Here is a 27,720-nt window from a genome sequence, read left to right on the forward strand (position 1 = left end):
CTGAAGGGTTCGGTTTCGTTTTCCAGTACATATATCAAAATTAGGAGTCGAGGGGCGGAGTTCTGTACGATGAACAGTACATGGCTTGCCCTGGCGCAAGTCGCGACCAGTTACATGAAGAGCTTCCGGGAGGGTAGGAGAGTGATGACTCTTGGCGCGAGCAGATACCCGAGCATGGTGTGGTGTGCTTGGATAATAGTGTTTTTACTTTCTTTCTGTTTTCTCTTTCTTCACCTAATGAAGGCGAGCAGGGACATTTGTGACGATGGCATCTTGAGCGTTGCTTTCCCCGGCGTCAAGTCGGACTGTACGATAGCGCAAGACGTAGCCAATGGCCGACAGCACTAAAGATCGAGAGCTGAACAGCTCCAAGGAGCCAGTCTCTGGGTTGGAATAATTGAAAGCATTTTACCCTTGCCCAACTAGTTTTGACATTACATCTGCAAAATTGCCCGTAGTCTTTTTCATGTTTTACCCCTAGGGCAATGGCTGGCGCCCCTTTGACGACCAAAACCACCCGCTTTCATTCATTCCCCCCAACGCCGGTTCGTTACCATGATGCCATGCTGTGGAAGGCTCGAGTCGTATGATACAAAAAAAAGCAGTTTGCGCCGTCTCTTCGTCTTAACCGAGGATGAGCTCGTACAGGATGATGAGGGTGTTGATCGCTATTAACGGTACTAAAGGGGGAGGGAAGGTAAGTTGTCAGCGACCTAGGAGAAGCGGGACTCGTGCTAGAGAAACCGGGAGGGGTATATATCTATGCACATACTTCTCATGAGCGTGCGCACGCTCGCAATCAGGTTGATAATCTTCGCCTTGACGCTGGCATCGGTGCTCTGGCCGAAGGCAGGGTCGTAGGAGGATGGTGAGAGGTTGACTGTTTTGTTGGTGTCCAAGTCAGCTAGGCGCATTCCATTGAATTGCCAAGAGAAGAGAGACTGAAGGGTTTGGAAAGGGAGACGAGGGGAAGGGGGCGATTTCGTACTGCGTGCGAGGAAGCGATCTTCGGAGAGGACGGCGATGGCGTTGATGAGGAGGACGGCAACTGGAGGGGGAAGAACACATGCGTTAGTACAAGCTCCTGAGGGAAGCGGCCGCGGCCAAGTAGACCTACTGTAGAGAAAGTTTCCTAGGATATACATCTTGACAGTTGGTTATCTAGGTATGAGCCGGCGCGGGCGGTGAGAGCTGGTTGTTTTGTTCTGTTTTTGCGATCGTTGGAGGGGGGGTTTTGCCAACTGTGGCAGTTGAAGCCTGGAATTTAGAGCCAGGTGGTGATAGCGTTGGCGCTGCGCTGTCCAGAGCTTCCGCGGTGTCTGTGTGCGAGGGAGGATGACGGTGGAGAGGGTTTGATTTGATCCGTTCCGAAAAAGGATCCCTGTTCTGAGGCACAGGAGCGCGCAGATACGGATAGGCTTTAGGTGGTTGGTGTACGAACCATTTAGCGAGCTGTCCACAGCTCTGTTTTGTCGCAGCCAGCATAAAAGTGCTGGGCCGAGCACGGACACTCAGTGCTCTGGTGGGTAGGTGCGAGACGACAGCTTACAATTTCACTTGCTCTAATGAGAAGGAAGTTCGTGAGAATATCGACGGACGAACGAACAGCATTGAGATGAAAGCACAGGGCAAGTCGTTTCATAACCTGAGCTTCTAACCTTCTCGAAGGCGCTTTCTTCTCCTTCTTTTCCTCTTTTGACGGTTGGCAATGAAATAAACCAAACTGGGTTCCCCTTTTCCCCACGTTCCTTTTCACTCCTTTAGCACTCAATAAACTCCGACCATTCTTACAATGAAGCTTCTAGGTAACCGATCAAAGTTCACCTTTCTCATATCAAAGTAGATAGACTAACACCAACAAACAGATTTCCTCCTTTTGGGTCTTATACCCTCTCTCATAACCATACACCTGCTCCTGGCCCCGGACACAAAGGTCGAGGAATCCTTCAACATCCAAGCCACACACGACGTCCTCGTCTATGGCACACCAACCCACGATGTTGCCGCCCGTCTTCGGGCCTCCTACGACCACTTCGACTTCCCCGGCGCCGTGCCCCGCACTTTCGTCGGCCCCGTCCTCCTCGCCGGTGTGGGCGGGCCTCTCGTTAGCGTTGTCGGGTTCGCCCATGCCCAGCTGGTCGTCCGCGCACTGCTGGGCCTCGCCAACGCCGCTGTCCTCATCGTCTTCGCTCGCGGCCTCGGTAAGGGGCTGGGTGTTGGTGTGCAGAGATGGTGGGTTCTGCTGCTCGCGAGCCAGTTCCACATTATCTTCTACGCATCACGTACGCTGCCCAATATGTTTGCCTTCGCGTTGAGTACGTCTCTTTACCATCACTCTTACTGCCTTACCCCCCTCAGAAACTAGACTAACACACTCCCAGCAACCCTCGCCGCAGCAAACCTCCTCCCCCACCCTGACCCCCAGGCCTGGTCGCCGCGGCAGCGCGTCTCCATTTCCCTCCTCGTCTTCGCCGCCGCCATCTTCCGCTCTGAGGTCGCCGTCCTCCTCGCGACAACGGGCCTATACCTCCTCCTCGCAGGCCAAACAACGATCCTGCGTCTCGTGCGCCCCTTCCTCGTCAGCTTCACCGTCGCCCTCGTCGTCTCCGTCCCCCTGGACTCTTACTTCTGGCAAAAGCCCCTCTGGCCCGAGCTCTGGGGCTTCTACTACAATGCCGTCCTCGGCTCCTCCTCCAACTGGGGCGTCTCGCCCTGGCACTTCTACTTCACTTCCGCCCTCCCGCGCCTGCTCGTCAACCCTCTGACCATTGTCCTTCTGATCCCCTTGGCCCTCACGCAGCCCGCGACTTCCCGCGTGGCCCGCGGCCTCGTCATCCCCTCTCTGCTATTCGTAGCAATCTACTCCATCCAACCGCACAAAGAAGCCCGCTTCATCTTCTACGCCGTCCCACCATTGACGGCGGCCGCAGCCCAAGGCGCAAACTTCATCTTTTCCCGCCGCGCCAAATCCCCGCTCTTCGCCCTCGCCTCCCTAGTCCTCTGCCTCAGCGTTGTCGCCGCCTTCGCCGCCTCGACGGCCATGCTCCTCCTCTCCTCCCTGAACTACCCCGGCGGCGACGCCCTACGCCAACTCCACACCCTCGTCGGCCCCGGCCCCACCCGCGGCCGCAGCCCCGCCAGTTCCTCCGTCACCGCCGTCCACACAGACGTGTTGAGCTGCATGACGGGCGTCACCCTCTTCGGCCAGAACCGCGCCGGCCTGCCACGGAACCCCCACTCGCGCGCGCTCGAGAACAGCCTCAACAGCGACGCCAAGACCGCCGCCGCCGTTCCCGTCCTCACCTTCGACAAGACGGAGGACAAGTCTGTCCTCGCCGACCCTGGCTTCTGGTCACGTTTCGACTACGTCCTGGCCGAGGACCCTGCGTCCGTGAAGGGGGGTCAGTGGGACACAGTCGGCGTCGTGCAAGGGTACGCAGGTATCGAGGTGCTTCGGCCCGGCGCCAAGGTGGCTTCGGGGGCTGGAGAGGACGAGGAAGCGGGAGAAAAGGTTCTGGGCCGGGGCTTGTTAGTGAAGAGGTTACGCGATCAGGTCCGCAAGTTGACGGGTGGTTGGTGGGTTGGGCCGCGCATGGAGCCGCGGATCCGGATTTTGAAGCGGATAAAAGAGGCCGGCGCCGGCGCGCGCATCGTATCTCAATGATTGTGTGACACTATCCATCCACTTTAGAGATTTATAGTTGCTGCGTTTGTATTTAAATAGCATGGCAATAATCAATCCATTCAAATGGCACAAAGTTGAAGTTAGCCTCACTGACTTTCTTCGCTCACCAATTCATCATCAACATCTACGCCAACAATGAGATCATCGTCATCAGCATCATGTCATGGAAGAAGAAGAGGGAAACCAATCATTCCAACGCCGTGGCTTTGAGCTCCGGCTCTCTCTTTTTTTTAAGCAAAAAAAAAAAAAAAAAGCAAACACTATCCTACCGCAAGGCAGCCACAATAAGCCTTGTTTCTCCCGGCCCCCCCCAAGGCCTATCCGGGAATCCCTCCAACATCCAATCCGTCTCCTCCCAATACGAACCGATACCACATATACACACACTTTTTTTGTTCTTGAATAAAGCATCCAGGTGACTCTTGACTTTGCCTCCTTTTCATGCCTACACAGTCACATGCACAAGAACCAGAAGTAATTCCCTGCACCCAACATGCACCTCTTCCATGGTTGTCCGGTCTTGCCCCTCAAGACACGGCTGCTCTCTCCGAGTTGAAACTCCCCTGAACCAATGAAACCAACAGGTGTTTGCTCCGAGCCCGGAAAGCAGGCGCCAAACCGCTTCTCGCTAGAACTGTTTCGGTGTCGTAATCGCATCATACAGTAATGGAATAAGTATATCAGAGCGCCGTCTCCCCCCTTCGAAAGAATCGGGTATCCAGGTGTTAGATCGTTGTTGACGGAATACCGTCTTACGCCGTAGGTATATTATATAAGTTAAGCCGCCGCATGAGAATCATGAATCAAGGAACGCTCGCCGCACTACTCCTGTTCCGTGTCACTTCCGTGGTCTGTGTCGCTCAGTTCACCGTACAAGGCCTTGTATCTTGCTAGCTCAGCCATCTGTTTGGCGACTTGGTCGAGAATATCATTCATAGGAGACCGCAAGTCCTCCAACTGTTCGAGGGGGGCATTGCCCATCATTATATGACGAAGCGACAACGACGTGACGCAAGTCTGGTACTATTGTTAGTAAAGCATCTCGAGGATGGGCTTTCCCTGGCTTACCTCTATCCTGCTCACTTGATGTTCCATAAAGTTGAGCAAGAATCTCTCCGTCACTTCACCACCACGGTGCTTCATCCTTTCCAACAACTCCGTCTCTGGTGGTTGTAAGCCACGCCCGGACACATTTTCCAGAGAGCTGCACAACATCTCTAATCTTAAGCTGACGCGCCAAAGAGCCCAGATCGACTCCGTGTCGAATGCCAGCTCACTGCCTGCTTGCAAGATTGCGGGCTTGTCAACCTCAGTGCGTGTCTCGTGTTGCTGGTGATGCTCGATACGGCCCGCAAGTGCGTGTGGGTAGAGCGAGTATACCACTTCGGGATTTTCAAGACCCTTCAACTTCTTCTCGCCCATCTCCTTAACCTCGAAACCCTGAGAGCTCAGAGACCGCAAATCCTTGCGGATTGTTGCGGCAAAGCCCTGGTCATCATCGAACGTGTCCTCCGAGCCAGCTGAATTGTTCCTATCCGTATCCTGGTAGTTCTCCAGACAACGCTGTATCTCCGAGATGAAGTCAGAAGAGACGGTGATCTGGCCACCGTCTGCTACCGAGGATATACGGGATGCCTTGTTAACCATGGGTCCGAAGTAGTCCATACGCCTAGTGACCGGGTCCATCTCGCTGACGGCTTCGCCATAGTGGATGCCCATGCGAACGGAAAGACCCTTGAAGATCAAGGCGTTGTCCTTGTCATATAACGGTTGACAAGAAACAGAGTTGAGGACTTCGGAAGGCCAGTTGACGTCCAATAGCGACATTTGAACGGCGAAACACCAAAGAAGTGCTGAAGTGGCCGTAGGGAACGACACCATAAATGCATCTCCTTCAGTCTTGACCTCATATCCGCCGATTCTCCGTAGTTGTCTACGCATGACCTCGTTATGCAGTTTGATGGCGGATCTCATTGCGGCTGGATACATCTCCCACAGCGTGGTTGAGTTCTTGATATCGGTGAATGCAATAGACACGTTGCCAGTTGGTGCTGGGATCTCAGCTTCAAGTCGTTGTAGGGTTGAGTCAAGCACGTCACCCTTGTTTCTCTTGCCTCTGCGCGGAAGCTGTTGAAGATCGTTGGGAACACCCGACGGGTACAACGACATGCTCTGTCCACGATGAAGTCTCGATCGTTCCACTCTTCTCTTGAGATCTGCAACACTCATCATCATTACCATGATCTTGTTCGTGGCGCCGTAGGCAATGGCCAGATCACGAAGCTTCTGCGATGCCCGCATCAGATCCCCTCGCTCCTGCCTAGCGAAGTCGACGACCAAAGCGGGATCCAAGTACTCCCAAAATTCCCGGGTGGCGATCAAGATGATGTCGTCTTGCTCTCGGATGGTAATGTTGCTGACGTACGGTGCGGCCTGGACTGCCGGCATGAGGTCCACGTAGCCGAAAGCTCGAGATACCTCCAGAAGGTCATTGAGTCTACCGTTACGGGACACCCACCCACCGGCTTCACGGATGCGTTGGCGCTCAGTCGGCTCCGCAGGATCATGTTTCTTGGTGAGAATCTTGTGGGAGCCGTCCGTTTGGATAAGCATGGCCTGTGCGTCACCAACATTGGCGACATAAAGCTCAGTGTTCTGCAGGTACACAACAGTGGCAACACCGCCAGAGTTGAGATCTTCTTTGCTGAGTACAACGGGTTGCGCAGAGCCCCTATGCGTCTTTTGAGAACGCTCCTCGGTGTGCTGTATTGCAATGGTGACCAGGTCCTTGTTCAGTGACAAGAAGGCTCGTCTGAGAGCATCGACGGGTGTTTCGTTAAGACGCGTCTTGAGGCCCTTCAGCTCCATGCTAAAAATGTGACCAAAGTTCTCATGCAAGTACTTGGCAATTTTAGACCCTCCACTTGAGAGCGCCTGACCGTCAAACAAGCCCAACAATGTCTCGGTCTCCGAAGAGTTGAAACGAGGAACCACGAGATCAATGGTTGAGAGGTGCTCGTTCCTGCCCAGGGTGTCGGCCATGCCGTATGGTAGGTGACCGGCAAGCGAACCGGACGTTCGCACACGGCGATCCTCACTCTGGTCGGGAATGGTAGGCTGTGTGAGAGTGACATCCATGAGACCCAGAACCCTGAGGTTCAGAAGTCTGCTAAAGTCGGCGAGCTGCTCTCGGTTAGCCGCGGTAGGGCCTACAACGGTTTGCTTGATCTCTAGACGTTTGTTGCCTGACAGGTTGAGGTATCTCAGGTTGGGGTTCAAGTTCCAGTTCCAGTCGTACGGAACGTTGGAAATGTTATACTTGAGGGAGTTGCTGCCGCAGTCCAATACCGCAAGCTTCTTGGCCCTGGATATATCGGCCGGCAGGTTCGTAAACTTGTTCCCGTTGATGTGCAACACCTGCAGAAGACTGGCATCCTCGAGGTCATCAGCCGGTAACGTCGTCAGCTCGTTACCAGACAGGTACAGCTCCACCATCTGCGGCCAGCTTTTGATCGATCTTTGTGGCATATCGTTAATATAGTTCCACGAAAGATTAAGTACACGAAGTTCGTTGAGCATGGTGATTTGGTCAAAGACCTCGTCATCGAGCTTGTTTTCGGCCAAGTAAAGGTTCCGCAAAGAACCTGCAAAAGTCGTGTAGAGTCTTGACGACAAACTAGAATCTTTCCTTACGGCTGGCGGCGTCGTAGCCGCAATATTACCTGCCGAGGTTGATCTGGACATCACGGAAGTCTTCCTACCACCTTTACCGTACACTGATACGACCGAGCTCTTCCTATCGGCACTGCCTGGTACTGGTGATGGGCCAACGCTCAGCAAGGTGGTGGACGAGTTCTGGCTAGGTCTCCTGGAGTCTGGAGAATCATCCACAGGGATCTGAGGGAGACTGTTCATAGGATTGGGCTTGCTAACAGCCGCTGGTGTCTGAGTCTCTTCACCCGCTGGCCGGGGTTGTCTGGAGGCTGGCTTAGGGAAGTTTTCCAAAATGTTGGAAGACGCGTTCAAGGTCTCGAGCTTGTTCGCCCACCACAATTCCATGGGTAACTTTCGAATGTTGTTTCTTCGTACATCCAAGACGCGGAGTTCGGTAAGACATCCGATAGAGGTAGGCAACTCCGCAACGTTGTTGTTGGCTATGCTGAAATGCTCGAGTCTGCTGAGGTTCCCAATATGTGCAGGCAAGGAGACGAAGTAATTCTTGTCGAGCACGAGCCGCTCCAAGTTAAGCATCATATTGAAAGTTTCATCGATGCTTGCGAGTTGGCAGTGAGAGAGATTGAGCATCTTCAATGTCAGTACCGGTTCGATTATTTCAAACTTGGTGATGGGGTTTGAATTGAGTTTCAGGCTTCTGATTCTCTCAAAAGAACCGATGAACTGTGATATGCTGTTATGATCTGCGGAAAGTATCTCAAGTTTGGGCAGTTCGGAAATGATGTCGATGCTGGTGATAGCATTGTACTTGATATCCAATTCTCGCAGACCAGATAGTTGGCGGAAAGCGTCTGGCAGAGAGTTATACAGCCTATTGTTGGTGATGACGAATTTCTCCAAATTTCGAAGCTTGCCAATCTCGTCGGGCAGGCTGCTGATTGAGTTGAAACTAAGGTCTAGCTCCACCATACTCTCGACGTCGCAGAGAAAGAGCGGGAACTTGTCCAGGAAGTTAGATGAGATGTTGAGGTTTCGCAGCGCCCTGTAGGCGCCAAAGTACTGGGGGAGTGCCTTGAGGCGATTGTTGGCCATGTTCAGCTTGAGTATTCCCTGCAGCCCGTGCAGCTCTGCGTGGTCCAGCTGCTCGAGTCGGTTGTTCGAAACGTCGAGATAGGTGAGCTTGGCGGCCTTTCCAAGACTAGGGGGTAACCTCCGGGCTTCGTTATTGTTGAATTTGATGTCTCTCAAGTTCTGGCAGGACTGAATAAAATCGCGGGGAAGATCAAGAGACAGGTTGCGAGAAAGGTTCAGTGAAATGATTTCCGAAGCCTTGGAGTAGAGAGAGATTGGGATGGTGATGAGGTTGCGACCGGACAAATCGACATGATTAAACTTTTGTATGCGTCCAAGACCGAGATCGTTCGTAACGGAATGGAAGTCGCTTTCTCGTGATGACAGGAACATGAAGCGGCAAAGGTAGCTGTTGTCTTCACGACCAACATCCTCAATTCTGTCCCGCTCCTCATATCCGATTTGCTGTAGTAATCTCTTCTGCATTAAAAGTGGTCGTTCGGGAGCCCCCAGGACACGAACCAAATCATGCTTCTTCAAGATGATATGATAATTCTCCAATCCATCCGTTGCATACGTCTTCTTAATAAGTTGCGAGATCACATCGGTGACGCTGGCGTCTAGAGCCATTGACAAAGTCGCAAAGGTACCGTCGGATCTGAAGATACGGATGCAGTACGGTGTCATCTTCTCCTCTGGGCGAGGTGGACTGCCAATGTCGTCGATATCTGGTGCTTGATAGGTGGTATCTTCAGTATTACGACGAACAGCCCAGCTGTCTGGGGCGTTCCAGGAGCCATTGGGCCCTGGCAAAGCGTCGGGCTTCGTGGGTACCGGAGGAGGTTCGACTTTGTCGGGATCGATGATGTGAGTAATGAAGTTATGATCCATGGGTGTGAGAGGCGGGGGCTTCGTAAGAATGCCTTCCATGTCACTCAGGTTAGTATCCAAATGGAAGACGGTCCCCAGACCGCCTGCCTGCCTGTCCGTGGGGCCAATCTGCTCATCTTGCATGTCCGTCGGCCGTTGTTGACGACCTTTGCTCTTGGAGAAGGGAAATCTGTTGTTAAAAGTCTGGTTTCGCTGGTTATAGGCCGCCAATCGAGGGTCCTGATCTGGGCCAGGCTCAGTGCCGGCGTAATTGAGGGGGAAGGTGGACGGCGACAGTTCTGGCCGGGGAAATTCGGGTCGCGATGGCTTCGCGGCCAACGACCTAGTCGACCCGGGCAAATCGCGCAGTCTAGATGTTGCATCGTCCTTGTCCTTATTCCTCCGCAATCGCTGTAAAATATTTCTCTTCGGATGTGGCTGTTGCTGGCTACTAGGCGACGTTGAGCCGTCAACGGAAGGGTTGTGTCTGGAACTGAAGTAGCCGCCGCTCGGTGTCGGGCTTTGGGCACGGGATCGGTTGGAGTTGTACATGACGGTGGCAGCCGAACCGTTCCGTTCGCGGGAGTTCTGCACCTGCAAGCTCGCTTGAGAATCTTCCCTGCTTACAGTTGGCCGAAGCGCCCTGCCATCATCGATACTTCTGTTGTGGCGATGATGGTGGCCGGGCAGATGCACGATTGAATGACCGGAGCGACTTGATGAGGAGGTCTTTGGTGGGTTTTGCGGGTTGTTGGGATTTTCGTTGTTCATGTAACGTTCGCGGTCGGGGCCGCTCAAAATGTCTCTAACTGGGGCCTCGCCGTACCTGGCAATATCCTTGAAGCAAGTTTAGCAGGCTTGACTCGACGGAAGATGGGCTGCATGCACTACACTGCGAGAAGGGCATAATAGATAAGATAAGGCTGTGGTTTGTCGCGGCGCAATACCCGCATGCGTGGTAGTGGCGCCAAGACCACGGATGTGCGGATGGAATGGTGGAATGCCCGGAAAGGATTCTTGTGATGGAAAGGGACGACAGCCAAGGAAAGAAAAGAAAAACAATAGTAGAAAAGATCAAAAAGGCAGTGGTAAGTGGTTGAGGACTTACATCGGCTTCTTGATAAAGAAATGGCACAACCTCGGGAGCCGGCACTGGTGTCCTGGGCCTCGATGAGGAAGGGGAGGCTTCTCGATCTCGTGGGTGGTCGGTGGCGTTGGAGTAATTGCGATCTCTTGTCGGACGGCTGTGACTGTAAGAGCGCGTGCGGTCCTTTCCGGAACTTGAATGCAAACTGCTTTCCGAACCGTCGCGACCTGGAAACTCCTCCCCAAAGAAACCCTGTAACTTCTGCAATCCACCTCTTCGAATGCTGGTTTTGGAACCCTGACTGCTCAAAGTCGTTATGCTAGCCAGCGAAGGCCGTCGTTCGTCACCGAAGTACGCGGCATCAGGCGAATCCTGGCTGCCCGAAGACTGCGGTGCGATTCGGTTTGTGGGCGCGCGGAAACTGGGGGACAATTGAGAGGCAACGGACAGGTTATCGCTCGAATCATTGTAGAAGGTGGTATTGAGCTGGCTCTGGGAGGTTGATGCGGTGGCACCGCCGTTGGAGGGCGACATCCAGGGAGCGATTTGGGAGGTTGACGAGGGATTAGCCGTTGGAGGTTGCTGCTGGATGGATGGAAGACGGCCACCGGATGTCTCAAGGACGGCCAAGTCTCGACGGTAATTGGCGAAGTCGCTCAGACGGTGATCGCGAAAGGCGGATACATTGGAGGATGTTGGTGTTGGTGACAAGGCTCCACGCGGCGCAGAAGCAAGAGTGGGAGAGGTTTGGGCTGGGCTCAAATCACTGATGAATGATCTAAACGGGGGGGTTCAACGCAGGGACCAGTCAGTTATGGGTGCATTCGTCAAGGGCAGACAAGTCAAAAAAGGAACATGGAGGGAGGAGAAGGGAAGGTGACTGAGATTATCTGGGCCGAGCTGGGCTGGGCTGGACTAGAGAGGATCGAAAACAGCAGAGTAGCTCCACCGACGAAGTGACGACGACAAAGCTTTACCTGGGGGAAGGAAGAGAGCCGGGGCAGAGGCGAGGGCAATCGAGGAGGGGAGGGGTGCAAGAGGTAATTCAGGGTCGAGAGTACCGAGAGGAGTAGGTAGGCGCTGTTAGAGGTGGGAGGGGGAGGAGGGGGAGGGGACAGAGGAGGGAAGCTGTACGGATATGGGAGCTGCTATTGTTTGTAGCAGTGCGCAGTAACAGAACAGAACAGCAGCACATCCAGCCGCAGTGGTAGGTAGTGTAGTGCACAAATAAGCACAAGCTACACCAAGTGTCTCGCCTAGGACTAGGTTTCGGGACGTCGGCCGCGGCGCGCCAGAGAGGGGGGAAAAAGCTGTTGTGGGACGCACACTCCAGCAAGCACCGGGCAAAGACCGGGGGGGAGAGGACCACCACACAAACTCGTAAACACAGAAGCTACCACTTCCCTCTGTCTTTCGCACAATAAATGCGTAGAGCGGGTGTGGGTATCTGGGCGAGGTAAGAGAGGAGCCCTCGAGCCCAGGTCGTGGCCCCGACGCGGCGACGACGACTGACTGGGGACTAGGGACTGTAGAATGTGGGCTTGTGTGGGCTGCTGGCCTGGTGGACTGACTTGAAAGAAGCATGGATGATTGATTGATTGATGGACTGGGTAGGATGACTAGGGAACTAGATGGCGGAAGGGTACATGACAATATGGGACGCGACACTCACCTTTCAACTATGGCTCCGTTGTCATCCGTCTTCAGACGTATAGGTGTCTTACGCGATACCGACGATGACGGGTTTGAGGAGGGCCTGATAGTGGAAGAGGATCGGGTGCTGTCGGTGCTGGTGCTCGTCAGCGAGCTGAAGCGGGAGCCGGCCTCGTTCCTCGTCATTGTCGCCTGGCCGTCGCATGAGGGCACAAAGCCATGTCATTCCCGAAGATGGCGGGCGAGCAAAAACAAACGAATAACAACAACAAATTAATGGGGGACACCGGTGCGGTCTCGTAGCCAAAGCGGATAGACGCAAACGAGCAGGGTGGGTTAGAGTGGGCGGTGGTGATATTCGCGATACGGAGGGGCGAGTCGAAACTCAGGTTGATGGAGATTCAGTCAGACAGGGACCGGCGTCGGGGGGGTGATGGTGCGGGCGACAGAAGCGTGCGCGGAAACGGATTGACGCGGGCAGACAAATGTTGAGTCGATTATGTCATACTTGAAGGCCGGTTTGTTGCACGGAATGCACTGGAAACAGGAGAGCAGAAGCCTCAGTCGCTGTCGCAAATGGTGATGGATATTTTGGTTGTCGCATACGGATACAGTATGAGGAGAGATAAAAAGAATGGGGCAAGCGCAAATATGGGGGTAGACCAAAAAAGAAATAAAAAAAATTGTAGGGCCGAGGGGAAGCTCCGTCCGTCCTGTACGAAAGACGAGCAGAGCAGGCAGCTAGGTAAGGTAAGGGCGGACAGACAGCTGTCTAGCACAAGGTGTGTGTGTTGTAGTAAGTATTACGGGCGTGTGTTGCATGAGCATTGAGACCAGTGTGAGTGTGGGTGGTGGTGGTGGGAGGTACTACGTAGGAGGTAGGTACACAGAGATTTGGAGGTAGGTAAGGTAGGGAAGGTCGATGCTAAGGATTACCACCTGCAGTTCGGTAAGGGAAGTCAACAGAGGGACGTGGAAGACCAAACAAATGCGGCCTGTGGCAAATAACCACCATGAGTGTGCAGCCGATTTGGTCTCTGCTATAGCTTCATCTGGTCTTGGCTGGTTGGCATCAACAATGTCTGCCACTGGACCACAATGTTGTGCGCAGTACATTTGTCGCAGTTTGGCGCCGTCTGTAAGGCATACTTTGTCCACTACCACTGCTGCCTATGTTACTATTATACACTACGGAGCGCTACTACTCTATTACGGCGGAGGTGGATCGGAGACGGATGCGGGTACATGTTGTTGGATTCCAGCCGGGCTTGTCTTGTCTCCCTTAGCGCTGCTCCCGTTTCAATCCAAGTTCAACACAATGGAACAAGATAATGCAACGGAATACAGCTTGGGAGGGGGGGTGCGCATTGGGTCTACCGATAAGACAACTCCCTCATTAAACCATCGATCCATTCCACTGCCTGAGCATCCGTAGATACATGACTAAGTTAAGATGAGGTAGCATCAGGTAGGAATGAAATATCCTCCACATCTCTGATTCTGATGTCTTTTTTCGGTCTGGTTTCCCGTAGCAGCTCCAAAGTTCACATCGTTATTTTATTTATTCTTTTCCGGGGTCGGGACCCGCACCAGGTATCGCTTGTGTCGCTCTGCCGGCGGCGTAGCGCAGAAAAAAAGTACAGTTTAGTGGGTAAACGGTTAGCTCCAGCGGACAGATTTGAGCTGAGGCCAAGTGCAGGCAATCACCCTTGCTTCCCTGCCTCTCGATGTGGCCCCAGGACAGCTAGATAAAAAGGTCCAACCAACACCGAGGAGAAATACCAAAAAAAGACTTGGTAGAGAAGGAGAGAGCATTTGCACAAATCCCCCCACCACCGACTCCCTGCTCCCTGCTCCCTGCTCCCCTCTCGTAAGAGAAGATTGGGGGGGAAACAGCCCAGAAAAAAAAGAAAAAGATAAAAAATAAATAAAAATTAAAAACCCGAAATGCACAGCACAACAGACGATAATGATGTGCTACTAGGGTGTCCGGTGCCTTGAGGGGCTACTCTTCTGTGCAAGTGCGATGTGAGAGAGTGGGAGTTGGAGAGAGAATCGCTGTTGCCCGCGTTTCGAAGAAGCAGGCTATTGCCCAAAGAAGGTTAGTTACATGCCGCAATTTAGTGTCTTGCCTTCCTTCCCCTTGGTGGGGCAAGAGCATGGACTTGGTCCACAGTCACGACAGGGATACCCAACAGTTTGGTGGGACACACTCAGATGGGCGGACATGAGTCTTATGTAATGAGGTGGGTTGGTATTTCGAGACCTTGTCAACACTGCGTATTTCTGTGCCGCACCTGCGACAGACTCGGTATCGTCTTATCGTCCGTTCGCAGCACGAGCGAACTTGACGCCACATGAAGTCAAGCTGCTAGTATTCGAGCTTGATTGAGTGGATGTGAGATGCTCATAGTATGCGACCAGCCTAAAACAGAATGTGCATCTGCAGACCTGGTCTTGTTGGGCCTTCTTCTCTTCGAGACGCACCTCCAAAAGCCTGCGGACACCTAACCTACCACCTAGCCAACCACATACGGAATGGAAAAATTACCAGCCAAGAAGTTCTATTCGCTACATGTAGTTCAACCTTACATCTGAGGTTTGATCAAATAAAGGTGTTTTTGTTTGACATTATTCTTGGACCATATCTTGTACCGGTTGCTACAGCCAGCGTACAAGTCATGCTTTATGCCGGGCAGGTCAGGTATGTACATGAGAAGCACGCAAAGGCCGTCAATGCTATCCTGGACCGTCGTCAGAATTTGGAAAGAGATCCCAGAGTGGGTGTATCTGTCCGAGGCGCGTAAAATGCTGATATTTACCCAAGAACAAGAACATCCCGGCGCCTTTCCAAGTCTTAGCACTCTCGCGGCCTCGATACGAGACGGAAGGGGCAGGACGGTCTGTTTCTTCTGTCGTTGCAGCTGTTGCTGGGTGTTGCTGGAAGTGTTCCTGCTTGGTCTTGGCGTTTCTTTGCTTCTTTCCCAATTCCCACAATCTTACCAGGCATTCTTTAATCATGTACGGGCACATTTACCCTCTTCTATGCATGTCCTGGCTAATCAGCCATCCATGACACACATACCCATTCCAGTAAGCAAAAAAGACGCCTTGCCTGCGGATCATGCCTGGTTGCAAGAGATCACTGTCTCGGCTTTTCCCACAACTCGCTCTTCATTATTCTAATTGGCCATCGGACCGAGGACCGATGTTGGTTACCTTGCAGGAATAAGCTACCTACCCGTACCACAGTCATACTCATACACACACACACACACCATTATAGCCACCTTCATTGTACTAATACACATGTCCGCTACTCAGCAGCTCCAACAGTCGTGGGGCCACACATAGGGCATATATTGCAGCTCAGTTCAGCTCAGACGCTCGTCTCATCCCCCCTTCCCGGCATCTTTGTGTGAAGTTTCCCCGTTTCTCAACTGCCTTCCTCCCTGCTTGGCCACATGTCCCCCTCGGCTCTGCGCAGTAACTCTGCTCATCAATTAAGGCTGCAGACCCAGCCGTCGTTCACGACACCCAGCACTGAGGCAGACCAAGCTCAAACTTTGACGTCCCTGGTACCACAATCCGGCGCCATTGCCTTCAGCAATGGCCTGATACTGACATCTTATTTGGCAGCTCGATCTCTGCACCAAGCTGTGGCAACAGCTATCTCAAACCACCAGCCTCAAATTGCCCACCCCCTTCCCTCTCAACTCCCCAACCCAACTCTTGGGGAAAAGCTCCATCTCATTCTCATCCAGCGAACCCTGGCCTTTCGTTCTGTGACGCCACATGTCTTGCCTGTCGTCCACGAAGCCTGCCACCAGACAACCACCAGACAGCGATCAATGCACCCAACTACGAAGGCTATGCACCACCAAATCCTCACCCTCAAATCCATGCAGGCACTACCGTTTCCATGTTACCCCAGCTAACCGCACCCCGAACTCTCGTGCCTGTGCAGAGGGCCATGTTCGCAGTAACACTCTCCCTTCCACCTCTGAGACGAGCGCGACCCCGGATTTTTTCGCCGATCCAGGAACTCAAGGCTCCTGCCGTCAAGCACTCTAACGCCATGAATCGCGTTGGTCCAGATATCACATTATGCCTCTACTCCATCCCACATGTGCATCTTAGCCACCGTCGACTGTAAGGCTACCTCAATGCTAGCTTGTTGTTAGCGACACGTGGAAACTTGCGGGGTTCTAGCCAGTAGCGGTTCCCTCATGGGCTTCCAAAAGGTAAAAAATGCCGATTGTGTTGGGTTGTTGCCTGTCATGCCGAGGAGTATGCCTCCAAAGGCATCTGACGATTCGCGAAATGCAACCAAGACCAGAGGATCGACGGCCTTCTCGAATCTAGACCAGAACCAGACCACTGTCATGGTTGAGTTCCGGATGGCATCGTGGCTTGTGGGACACTATTGCCAACGCGCGTTGTGAGGTTTCATCAGTAGAGAGTACCATCAGCCCATGAACGCACTGTCTGACCCTACATGAACCATTAGACGTGCACTCAAAACCGAGTCAAGACGGTTGCACATGTACAGTCCTCATCAGCTTGTTCTCCAAGCGCTCAATCCGTATTCGGCTTGGTCTTCGTCTGGGCAACGGTCCCTTCGGGACACTGTTCCGGCCATCTCAGAAGCGATGTGCTGCGTGTACTGGTTTTTAACCAGAAGGGGGGGGGGGGGGGGAATTCATGACGGGGCGTGCTGCTTGAATACGTCGAAAGGGGCTCGCTACAGCTTATTGACTCGAGCACGTCATCCACAGCTTCCAGAAGCCAGTTCCTCTGGACTTTGTTCACCACCACACTGCCCGTGAAATAGCAGCCAGCGAGTAATAGAGCGAGCCTCATCCTACATCACGAGCTATCGGCATAACTGTGCATGGATCGGGCTAGTAAGCCGTTGTATATTTGTGCCTGACCTTTTGTTCCTTCCTTCCCAGATATGCTATGCCAGATACTGCGCCACCCGTATTAACCTACAGAAACAACGCCCGCCGGAGACACGCCACTCTCTAATCTTGTCTGGCCGGGTCAAGTTTGACCTCGCCAACAATGGCATCAACTTCCGCCATGATCTCCGGCGTCAGCTTTTCGAGAACCTTAAGGGCCCCGACGTTCTCGACGATTTGCTCGGGTCTCGAGGCGCCCGTAATGACTGAAGTCACGTTCGGGTTCTTCAAGCACCAAGCAAGAGCCAGTTGCGACTGCGTCGCGCCAAGCTTTTCTGCGATACCCTAAAGTCGTACCGTCAGTATGCCATCCCAAATCATGAGTAGCCGGTTTTGGGACTCACCTTGAGCTTGACCACGCTCTGAATCATGGACTTCCACTCGTCGTTGCCATACCACTCCTTGTTGGCCCAGTTGACAAACTTGTCGCCCTTGCCTTCGGCAAAACGGCTGCCGGCCGGCGGCGCATCCAAGCTGTCGTTGTATTTGCCGCTCAGCAAGCCCATCTTGATGGGGCTGAAGGTGGTCAGGCCAAGTCCGAAGCGCTGGTACAGACGCTGGAACTCATACTCGACCTTGCGGCGCTCGAGGATGTTGTACTGAGGCTGCTCAACCACGGGAGGAATCATCTTGAGGTCCTTGGCGATACCACATGCCTCAGCGATCTCGTCTGCACTCCACTCGGACGTGCCCCAGTACATGGCCCAGCCCTTGTCAATAACATGGTTGAAAGCGCGGACGGTCTCTTCCATCGGCGTCAAGCGGTCGGGTCGGTGTGCGTATACGATGTCGACGTACTCGAGATCGAGGCGCTTCAAGGACGCGCGCAGGCCCTCGATGATGTGCTTGCGTGAAAGACCGTGGTTGTTGATGAGCACCTCGCCGTTGGCGCCGCCCCAGTTGAGCTATACAGACTTAGTTGCCATTCGAATGTGGTGAGACGCCAGGGTTCAATCTACCTTGGTGCTAACAACGATATCGTTGCGGTTCCAGTCGAATTTCTTGATGGCCTGGCCCATGATGATCTCCGAGTTACCACCCGCGTAGCTTTGTTAGGTTAGCATAAAGACCTTGATCTCTTCTCCGCGGAGCATACCTCTCGGCCGTATCGAAGAAGTTGACGCCAAGGTCGTAGGCCTGCTTCATGCACGCAAACGTCTTCTCTGCTAGCCGTTAGTGACGTTCAGAAGCCTTCCCGCTTGTCTCAGATATGTACCATTCTCAACGTGGCCGCCGAAGCTGGATATTCCAGTCAGTATAAATCTCAATGGCATCAACAAGAGGTCCGGTTCACGTACGTCAACCAGCCTCCGAGGCCAAGCACCGAAACGTGGAGACCGGAGTTGCCCAGGCGGCGGTACTGCATGCCGGTCTTTCTAGGTTCTTCCCAAGCCATTGTGTATATATGTCTTCCTCGACGTTCTGTGTTTGAAAGGCGGGTATATTGAATGTCTGTCGGTCAAACTCGTCACCGTCGTCGATTTCGTGCCTTCGTCAAGTGTAATGGGGATGCAGAGATTTTGTTTACAATCGTCTCCCAGGCTTCTGTTTTCCACACCATGGAAAGCTCCAAACGCTGCCCCGCACCCCTCGCCGACGAAAGGCGGTGCGGGGAAATTCTCGGACAGCTGCTGATGGCTCTTTCCCCTCCAACCCCACCCACGTCACGCCGGCGAGACTTGGTGGGATTGACCAATGGACGCCGCGGCCGCTGAGTTTGCGCTGTGGTACGGCGGCGCGGTGCGCTGCAGCTGGGGACCGTGGGACCCTTTCATGCGGGACATGCGGGTTCCTACTCACTGACCCGACATGCGGCCTAGGGTGAGCTTAGAGAGCCCTTGCAAGCCAATCGTCTCCTTGCAAGCTCGGATTGTCGCCGATGCGTCATCGGCAAAGAAAGAACACAGGAAACGCGCGCTGATTGCATCAGACAAATCACCAAGTATGACAATGTCAGCTTGCCCTGAGGCGGTTTTGCCGGTGTTCTGTTTGCAGATTCATTGCCATCTTGCAGAGGCACCCTCGCTTTGCTACGGCCCGCGAAATTAACAATCATCGTCGATCGTGCCGATCTATGTATTTTGGCTTGAAAATTGGCCGAAGACGGCGACTTCTCCATGTCTCGGTCTCGAAGCCTCGCGCTAATAAACTATTGCTACAGGAATTCCTAACAAAAAAGAAAAAGGATGAAGAGGGAGAAGAAGAAAAAAGAGCAGTATGAATACAAAGTAAACGAGTACATATTTCCCGCCCTGGGTCTAATCCGACACCCTCTCTGATCTACCAATCTCGATACGATGCCACGCCGTCGCTAGGTTGCCCCTCACATTATAGATGCTCTCATAGCTCTCGGGCTGGGTATTATACGCCTCATCCGTCGCCTTCACCACAAAGTCGATAACCCTCTCGTCTTCTCTTTGGGCTCCCTCATCGCGGTCGTCCGTGACCAGACCCTCGTAACGCCACCGTTTCCAGCACCAAGCCTTCTTCCCGGAGGCCGCATCGTCAATGAGGTTCGCCGGCCGCCACGTCCGGCCTCCGTCGGTGCTGACGTCCACCCGCACAATTTCCCGCCCTCCGCCCGAGTACGCATACCCCTCTGCTCTTATTGTTTTTCCTTCGCCCGACCCCTGACTCGGCTCCTCCATCTTGACGGCCCTGATGGCCGAAGTTACCGGCATCTCCTGGATCGCAGGTGCAGAGCTCCAATCTGGGTCCGGGCCTGCGCTGGGGCAGAATGTCTTGTAGTCTCTCTGCTGCCACTGAGAAGACGACTCTTCGTCTGACAAGGTAACGCGCCTCAGCCACTTCACACTCCGCGCGGCGACGTTGCCCGGCACGACGGCCCTCACCGGGAAACCGTGGTCCCGCGTCAAAGGTTCGCCGTTCATGCCAAATGCGAGTAGCACGTCACCGGACGGGTCCAACGCCTTCGAGATGGGTATCGACGCGGCGTAAGCCTCCAAGCCAACGAAATGGACATGCTTGACCCCCGTCAAGCGACCATCGGCGACGGCGTTGTGGCTGCCCGTCACGTCGGCGATGACATCCCGCAGCAGAACCCCCTCCCACTCTGCCGTCGAGACCGCCCCGGCCGTCCATTGCAGCCCATTCGTCTTCCCTGCGCGTTCCGTCATGTCTTTCCTCCTGTTCCCGGCGCACTGGAGCGTCGCGCTGACTTTGTGAATGGGAAACCGCTCACGCAGCTCTTGAAGGGTGTACGCCCTCTCCTCGCCGTCCAGCGTCTCAAAAATGACGATGTGCTCAGCCGCCGCCGCTTCCTCCACCGCAGGTACCCACATGTGATTTCTGACGTAAAACAGTTCCGTGGGTGTGATGAAGTCCGTCAACCCTTCGACTGGTGTCTCTGCGTTTCGCGGCCGCTCGGTGAGTGTGCGCAACCTCGGATCGCGAATTGGGTCGTCTTGGAAAGGGTCATCCACCACGCCGCCCGAGAGATGGTGGCGGTCAACCTCGTCGACCTCGCCGACCTCGCCGACCTTGTAGCCCTCCAGTATCGCCAAAACGTCTTCGAGGTGTTGCTTGTGGATGGAAAAGATGTCCCAGTACGGTTCGACGGCGCCGCCTGCTGCGCGGAGTAAGACCTCTCCGCCGGGGTGTGCAGCTACCCAGTCCGTAACGTCGTAGACGGAGCCGGCGTACGTCACCCACGGCCTCTCTGAGTCGGCACCGTGTTGTTTGATCTCGGATAAGCGGTAACGTGGCCATGATGGCGGCGCCGACGATGAGGCTTCGAGCTGCCCGGTTGTTTCCCTGCCTTCTCTCGGAGTCGGGCATAAACCGAGAAGCAGCACGGTCGACAAGGCGCCGGCGCCAGCTGTCAAGAGAATAGGTCTCGGTCGTCGAGCGGTGTTCGAAGCCAACCGGGTCCATTGCTTGGTGTAAGATTGTTGAAGTACGTGCCGTGTCCCTGAGCTCACCCTTTTCGCACTCCCCCCCGCGACGGTACCGAAGGACCGCAGCCAAGAAGTGACTGCCCTCTTCGACATGGCGCTCCCTATTCAGGTAGGCTGAAATACATTAGACAACCTTGAGATTAGTAGCTGTTGTGATTGAGGCTTCTCAATACCGAATCGTAGATTAGAAAACCGGGCAACAATGTATACGAGTGACGACTGTTGGGAACTCAAAACCGAGATAAAGTTCAACCCATATGGACTGCTCGGCCCAACAGGCAGGTCGGGATAAGACACTTCTTATTTTTTCCCCTTTCCCGGGGCAGAGACACTTGTAACATCTGAGAGTCCGTGAACTAAATGGAAATGGGCAAGTCGAGTGGGCGCATGCCAGCCCGACCACCGAAAGCTAATGAGAGCTTCAACTCGTCGATACGATCGAGAAGCCTGGAAACCCCTTGACGAGGATTGGGAGACAAAAAAAAGGGGGACGATTGACATCTCGAGGGTAGCCAGTATGGCTCTTGACAAGTCCACCGACACGCCACACTCACCACACGTTTTCTCGGAGCTCAGTCCGGACCTCGAACCGCCCCTCCCGGGGAAAATCTCGGACCTCTATCGGGGCGCGGGCGGTGGGGAGCTGTAGTGGGCCGGTGCGAGTGGGAACGGCGGGGGCTGCTGAGAGGTGTGTGGTAAGTAATAATAAACCTGAAAGTTAGTTACAGTTGGAGGGGGGATCTTCGCATCTCCCAACAACGTCCCTGATGTTCAAACCTGCAACACTGCACAACGTAATGTTGTCAATGCGCCAGCCCATTTAAAAAGTGTGCTTTTGGTGCGTTGCACGCAAGGTGAAAGGATACCCAGGATCCAAGGCCATCATTCTACCAAGGAAGAAACGTACTGTTACACATGAATAACATTACTAGTGAATGCCCTGGAACCGTCTTTCCCCCCAAGGTTCCAGACGTGACAACCACATCCACCCCCCTCCCCCCACCATGGCCACGCTCTCTTTCTTGTGCCACAGGCATTTTCCCAAGCTCTACATTACGGGGTGGCCAGTGACCACTTCGCGAGGTTCTACCCGCATGACGACTGGCCCAAAATTCGATGGAGGGGCAGACTTTCGGGGTCCTGATCGGAGGCAGGCCGACAGGTTCGCACCATAATCGTAGTGTAATGTGATGTAGTGTAGTGTAGTACACGCCCCCGTCCCACCGCTTCCTCCTCCTCCTCACCCTCGGTTGCAATTCCTCGCCTGGGAAATCGCGATCAAACCACTCCCCACGACGATCCAATCTTTTTTTCCCTTTTCCCCCTTCTTTTCCCTTTCCCCCGCCCGCCCCTTCTCCTTCTCTTCTTCCAAGGAAGAGCCGAAGAGCTGGAAACTTGTCCTTGCAGCTAGGTTTCCCACTCCCCTGTCTGCTGCAGCGCCGATCTCGTCCGTCTGTGTGTCAACTTTCCCTGCTCCGCCCGCGCATGTGTGTTTTGTTGTGTGAGTGAGTGTGTGTGTGTGTGTGTGAGAGAGAGAGAGAGAGTGAAAGTATCTTGTTCCCTCCTACATCCCTTTTTTTTCTCCTCGATCCCAAACCTGGAAAACCCCCCAAATCCCATTGGCTGCTGGTTACATTTCCATTCGCAGAAATTCTCGCCTTCAAGGTCCGTTCTTAGGGGGACTTTGTTTAAACAGTCCGTCGCATATTCATTTTTATTCTTTGGTTTATTTGGTCTCCCGACTAGCTAGATTTCTCATCGAGCTCTTAGACTCCTCTCCTACACCCTTCCTCTCTTCAACCCCCACGCCTAGTCGACCGAGTCTTCCTTTCCTACAAACAGGAATACAAAGGGTGAAGCTTATTTATTGTTATTTCTACCTTTAACGATACCTTTGCGGTCTGGTACACCCGCAACCTATCCCCGATCACACAAAGTACGAAGCGCAGCGTACTTTCCAAACCCTGAACCCCGCGGTTCCAGACACCGGAAACCAAAGCTCATTATGGTCCCTCACCAAGTCGACAGCGTCTCTACCGGCGCCGGTGCCGGCCAGGCTACCAAGCACCGCAAGTGGTGGAAAGAGAGCTCCGTCTACCAGGTATATCCGGCGTCGTTCCAGGACACGACCGGCAATGGCGTCGGCGATCTGAAGGGTATCATCTCGCGGGTCGACCACTTCAAGGCTCTCGGCGTCGACATTGTGTGGCTTTCCCCCATCTTTGAGAGTCCCCAGATTGACATGGTAAGGCAAAATTGGTTCCCAGTTCTCAGTCTCCGAGAGTGTTGCTATGTAGAGAGGAGGAGAAAGAAAAAGCGTCTAGAAAGTAGACTATAAGAAAGGAAACACGAAGCTGACAGGCCACAGGGGTACGACATTAGCAACTACCGCGAGATTCACGCCCCATACGGCACCGTGGCCGACGTCGACGAGCTCAAAGACAAGCTCCATGAGCGGGGCATGAAGCTCGTGCTCGACCTCGTCGTCAACCACACGAGCGACCAGCACGAGTGGTTCAAGCAGTCGCGCTCCTCCAAGGACAGCCCCTACCGCGACTGGTACATCTGGCGCAAGCCCAAGTACGACGCTCAGGGCAACCGGCAGCCGCCCAACAACTGGAAGTCGCACTTCCAGGGCAGTGCCTGGGAGTGGGACGAGACGACCGGGGAGTACTACCTCCGGCTCTTCGCCAAGGAGCAGCCCGACCTCAACTGGGAGAACCCCAAGGTGCGCGCCGCCGTGCACGACATCATGCGCTTCTGGCTCGACAAGGGCGCCGACGGCTTCCGCCTGGATGTCATCAACTTCGTCAGCAAGCCGCAGGACTTCCCGGATTCCGACCTCGACGTCCTTCCCGGTTCCGAGCTGTACTCCGCCGGGCCTAGATTGCACGAGTACCTGAAGGAGGTCGGCGCGATCCTCCAGGAGTACGACGCCTTCAGTGTCGGCGAGATGCCCTGCGTTCGTGATCTCAAGGAGGTCATCAAGAGCGTCAACGGTGACCGCGGGGAGCTGAGCATGATCTTCCACTTTGAGTTGTAAGTTCTACCTCGGATCTTTCTTTTTCTTGACGTGGGTTTTTTTTTTTTTTTTTTCGTGATGCTGACGAGAACTGCGACAGCATGGACATCGATCACGGCCCCCAGGGCAAGTTCTCCCCCAAGGACTGGAAGCTCGCCGAGCTCAAGGCCGGCATCAACAAGTGGCAGCGCTTCATGTACACCAACAACGGCTGGAACGCCCTGTACCTCGAGAACCACGACCAGCCCCGCTCCGTCAGCCGCTTCGCCAGCGACGCCCCTGAGCACCGCGAGAAGAGCGCCAAGATGATCTCTATCCTCCAGGGTTTCCAGGCCGGAACCCCCTTCGTTTACCAGGGCCAGGAGATCGGCATGGTCAACGTGCCCAAGGAGTGGCCCATGGAGGAATACAAGGATATTGACTGCTTGAACCACTGGAAGTGAGTATGCCCCGTTCCTGCGCCGGACGGCTTGTTGTGAAAATGGTGGACCGTGGCTGACGATTCGCACAAGTCTGCACAAGGACGTCGACGACGAGGAGACCCTGAAGGCCTTCAAGGTCGAGTACCAAAAGAAGTCTCGCGACAACGCGAGAACACCCATGCAGTGGGACGCCAGCCCCAACGCCGGCTTCACCACAGCCGATGCCACGCCCTGGATGAAGGTCCACCCCAACCACACCGAGATCAACGCCGCGTCCCAGGTATCAGATCCCAACTCGGTGTTCAACACCTGGCGAGCCGTCCTCGACACTCGCAAGAAGTACCTCGACGTCTTCGTCTACGGCGACTTCCACCTGGTCGACGAGGCGCATGAGCAGGTCCTGGCCTACTCGCGAAGGGCCGACGATGGCCAGGTGGCTGTTATCGCCTGTAATTTCTCCTCGGAATCCCTGGAATGGGACGGCTTGAAGGGCAGCGTCAAGGAGGTGCTGGTCACGAATAACGGCAAGACGAAGAACGACTTTGGTAGCCAAGGAAAGGTTACCCTCGGTCCGTACGAGGGCGTAGCAGTCCTGCTGGAGGCCTAAACGCGGCCTGGAGTGGGTATATAAAACTATAAATATAGACAAAAAATGTTCGTACATGATTTACATCGTGAATTCCTTCCCAAGTACATTATGTACGCCGACGACAAAATTACCATGATATTCCGCCTAAAGAAAAAAAAAAAAAAAAAAGTTAGGAACTGTGCGGGCGATGCTAATGCTTGTAATACTCACTGCTTCGTCCGATACCGGACTGGTTGATGTACCGTTTAAGGCGCGCAGTGAGTCTCACTGCGATGGTTGAATCCCGGTGTTACTCACTCCCTTTTTACCTCCCTGAACCTGCGAGCGTTATCGAAGGGGAGGGGGAGCGGGGTGCTATAGTTTAAGCAGAAGCCAGCCACTTGGGAGCTACTCGTAGGTTCTTTGCAAGTTGCCCGAGGGTTGAGAGGGTGTATTAAAGACGCCTGGGTTGTTCTGCACCGACGCCATCCAGTCGTCTCCCGCGACGCTATCCCATAACGCCCCGTTGGCCAAGAGCATGTCTATTGTGCCATTAGACTCGACGGTGTTGAATGAACCGTCAAAGTTTTGCAACTGGTCAATTAGATCGTGTGCTCCTGGGCCCAGCTGGGCCGACTGGTCCCAGGTGTTTGTTCGGTCTTGTCGCTGAGGTGACATTGACCTGTGATCCTCGTTGCCCATAGCTTGGACCGGCGCGTCTTTGTCGAACATGGCTGTGAAACTCGTCTGAGCTTGGCCATATCCTGAGCCAGAGTCGGGCATTCCGTTGATTGCCGTGAACATGGATGACGAGCCGTTGGGTCCGACGCCGCGGTTGTCCTCGCGCCATTGGTCGTCATCTACTTCTTGTACCCTGGGCGTTGGGTTTCTGCGCATTATCATCACCGGCCCGTCCTGGACCTCGGCGATTCGGGTACAAAGCATCTCCAGCAGCGCCTTGTTGCCACCTCGGCACGACGCTAGAACTCTCTGCAGCTGGAGGAGGATATCCCTTGGCCCGTCTGTTGAGGGCCGCGGTAGCCAGAAGTTGTTCGCTACAGCGTCCGTGACTGCACTGGCGATCTCGTAGATTTTGAATTCCTAACACGAGGTTAGAGGAGAGACGGGGTGAAAGTTCAGGTTAACTCACTATTCCAGGCCCGTGGGCCTCGATTGCGGTGCTGGGAAGCTGCGATATGAGCTGGAGGAACTCCTTTGCGATCTGAATAGGGTGTGAGAGGGAGGTGACGTTTTGGTTCGATGACCAAGCACGACCGTGGTTCATGGTGACTTTCCAAAGAACGGCCTGCATCCACTGACGGGTGACGACGATGTCGGCACGTTGGATGTCGTTGCTAGCATCGGAATCCAGAGGTATCTCCTGGAGTTTTCTCTGGACAACGTCAAGACATGCTCTACTGGCTGTCTGCAGACCATCTGCCATGGACCAGACGGCGTCCTCGTCATCCGAGTTTTGGAGAATGTCAAAGGCACCGCTCTGGTCAAAGATCCAGAACAGGTTGGCAAGCTTCTTGAACGCGGGCAGTATGTGGCCTTCGTCCTCGCCTACGCCAGACCCATCCAGTGACGGAAACCGAATGTTGGACTTGAGCGCCACCGGGAGCTTATGAAGCATTGCTACGCCCCTAAGAATGTGTCAGAACGTCAATTGTACCGTCAATGGGGGTTAAAAAAGTATACCTCTCGGTGACGAATAGCAACCACAAGATTCTCCGTCTCATTTGCTGCTCTGCCAAAGGAAGCGCCATATACGACGACTCCTTGTGCAAGCCCATGATCTGGGCAATGGTAATGGCTTCCCGTAGGTAAAGCAGGGACTTGGCCCCGCCAGGTTGTTGATTTTCATGGTAGACATGAAGGAAGAACGACGTTCTCAGCCAATTGAGGTTCATTGGCGGGCCCCCTTCGCGCTCCTGCAGCGCCATCCTCGACCGCTGACACTCCGCCTCCATGGAGCCGGCCGTGGCCGGGTCATTGCTGTCGGTCGTGGACAGCTTAAGCTGTGAAATGGTTGCCGCTCCGACGGCATTGGCCAGGACGTAAGATTCAAGATCGTCAGCATCACGGTGAAGCGAGGCCATGATCTCCTCGACGGCGATGATGGGCCAGACGGGGAAGAGACGTAGGCGGTAGACACATAATCTTAAGACCAGTGAGGGAATCGGAGTTCTCTGCGGCTGAAGTGGAAGCTCTTGTCGAGTGAGTCGCTGGCCAGCAGAAGAACCTCCGTCTGAGGAACCTTCATCTGATGATGGGGACCGCGATGGTGGCGTGTTGCCAGTCGGCGCGGCACCGGCGGCCGGGGTGACGAGTCCATCGCCTCCAGAGGAAGAGGACGCAGCAGTGGCGCTTGCAGCGGTGCCGGCGACGGCGGACCCGGTCCCGGAACCCTCTTGTTGAGCCTGAGCAATCTGTCTTATTGTCTTTGCTCTCAAATTCCGGGGCCCCCGGGTGGCGGGGACCTTGTTGAAAGTGCAGGCGGTGCCGATGGCGACGCAGCCGTCACATGGCGGGACCTCGGTGCACTTGATCTTGCGGATCTTGCACGCGTCGCACGCTCTCTTGCCAATCTTGCGCCCGGTTGACATGTCGCGAAGACGGAAGAGGAGCGTCGGGGTCTACTTGTGTGGTGTCATGGCAGTTGGCCGGCCCAAGTTTGGAGTTTCTGTGGTCTCCCCACCCGCGGGCGAGATGATGTGTCACTTGCAGTGGTATCCGAAGTAGCTTCCCTGTCGGTGGCCGGCCAGTCCCTCGGCTCGCAGTAA

At 54.4% G+C, this 27,720-nt stretch overlaps 7 protein-coding genes across 7 annotated transcripts; 2 read left to right on the plus strand and 5 right to left on the minus strand.

The window, feature by feature from the left end:
- Nucleotides 1–624: 624 nt before the first annotated feature.
- On the minus strand, nt 625–1,145 carry CTRU02_205357 (protein transport protein; the record flags this gene model as incomplete). Its single annotated transcript, XM_070204545.1, has 3 exons — nt 625–668; nt 773–1,048; nt 1,118–1,145. 3 exons carry the CDS (start codon nt 1,143–1,145, stop codon nt 625–627), a joined length of 348 nt encoding a protein of 115 aa, XP_070061649.1.
- A 647-nt stretch (nt 1,146–1,792) lies between these two features.
- Nucleotides 1,793–3,664, plus strand: CTRU02_205358 (Alg9-like mannosyltransferase; the record flags this gene model as incomplete). The annotated part of the gene is made up of 3 exons (XM_036722655.1): nt 1,793–1,805; nt 1,866–2,315; nt 2,382–3,664. 3 exons carry the CDS (start codon nt 1,793–1,795, stop codon nt 3,662–3,664), a joined length of 1,746 nt encoding a protein of 581 aa, XP_036585552.1.
- An 843-nt stretch (nt 3,665–4,507) lies between these two features.
- Nucleotides 4,508–10,922, minus strand: CTRU02_205359 (adenylate cyclase (protein phosphatase 2C); the record flags this gene model as incomplete). Its single annotated transcript, XM_036722656.1, has 3 exons — nt 4,508–4,702; nt 4,754–10,138; nt 10,410–10,922. 3 exons carry the CDS (start codon nt 10,920–10,922, stop codon nt 4,508–4,510), a joined length of 6,093 nt encoding a protein of 2,030 aa, XP_036585553.1.
- A 6,146-nt stretch (nt 10,923–17,068) lies between these two features.
- CTRU02_205360 (voltage-dependent potassium channel beta subunit) lies at nt 17,069–18,371 on the minus strand (the record flags this gene model as incomplete). The annotated part of the gene is made up of 5 exons (XM_036722657.2): nt 17,069–17,290; nt 17,350–17,910; nt 17,965–18,052; nt 18,102–18,171; nt 18,284–18,371. 5 exons carry the CDS (start codon nt 18,369–18,371, stop codon nt 17,069–17,071), a joined length of 1,029 nt encoding a protein of 342 aa, XP_036585554.2.
- An 892-nt stretch (nt 18,372–19,263) lies between these two features.
- Nucleotides 19,264–21,015, minus strand: CTRU02_205361 (oxidoreductase molybdopterin binding domain-containing protein; the record flags this gene model as incomplete). The annotated part of the gene is made up of 1 exon (XM_036722658.1): nt 19,264–21,015. One exon carries the CDS (start codon nt 21,013–21,015, stop codon nt 19,264–19,266), a length of 1,752 nt encoding a protein of 583 aa, XP_036585555.1.
- A 1,912-nt stretch (nt 21,016–22,927) lies between these two features.
- Nucleotides 22,928–24,973, plus strand: CTRU02_205362 (trehalose-6-phosphate hydrolase; the record flags this gene model as incomplete). Its single annotated transcript, XM_036722659.1, has 4 exons — nt 22,928–23,167; nt 23,291–23,961; nt 24,045–24,383; nt 24,454–24,973. 4 exons carry the CDS (start codon nt 22,928–22,930, stop codon nt 24,971–24,973), a joined length of 1,770 nt encoding a protein of 589 aa, XP_036585556.1.
- Nucleotides 24,974–25,342: 369 nt separating this feature from the next.
- On the minus strand, nt 25,343–27,543 carry CTRU02_205363 (fungal specific transcription factor; the record flags this gene model as incomplete). The annotated part of the gene is made up of 3 exons (XM_036722660.1): nt 25,343–26,035; nt 26,085–26,580; nt 26,636–27,543. 3 exons carry the CDS (start codon nt 27,541–27,543, stop codon nt 25,343–25,345), a joined length of 2,097 nt encoding a protein of 698 aa, XP_036585557.1.
- Between the last annotated feature and the right edge of the window lie 177 nt (nt 27,544–27,720).

The sequence above is a fragment of the Colletotrichum truncatum genome (genome assembly GCF_014235925.2).
Source record: "Colletotrichum truncatum strain CMES1059 chromosome Unknown Contig_0003, whole genome shotgun sequence".
Lineage (NCBI taxonomy): Eukaryota > Fungi > Ascomycota > Sordariomycetes > Glomerellales > Glomerellaceae > Colletotrichum > Colletotrichum truncatum.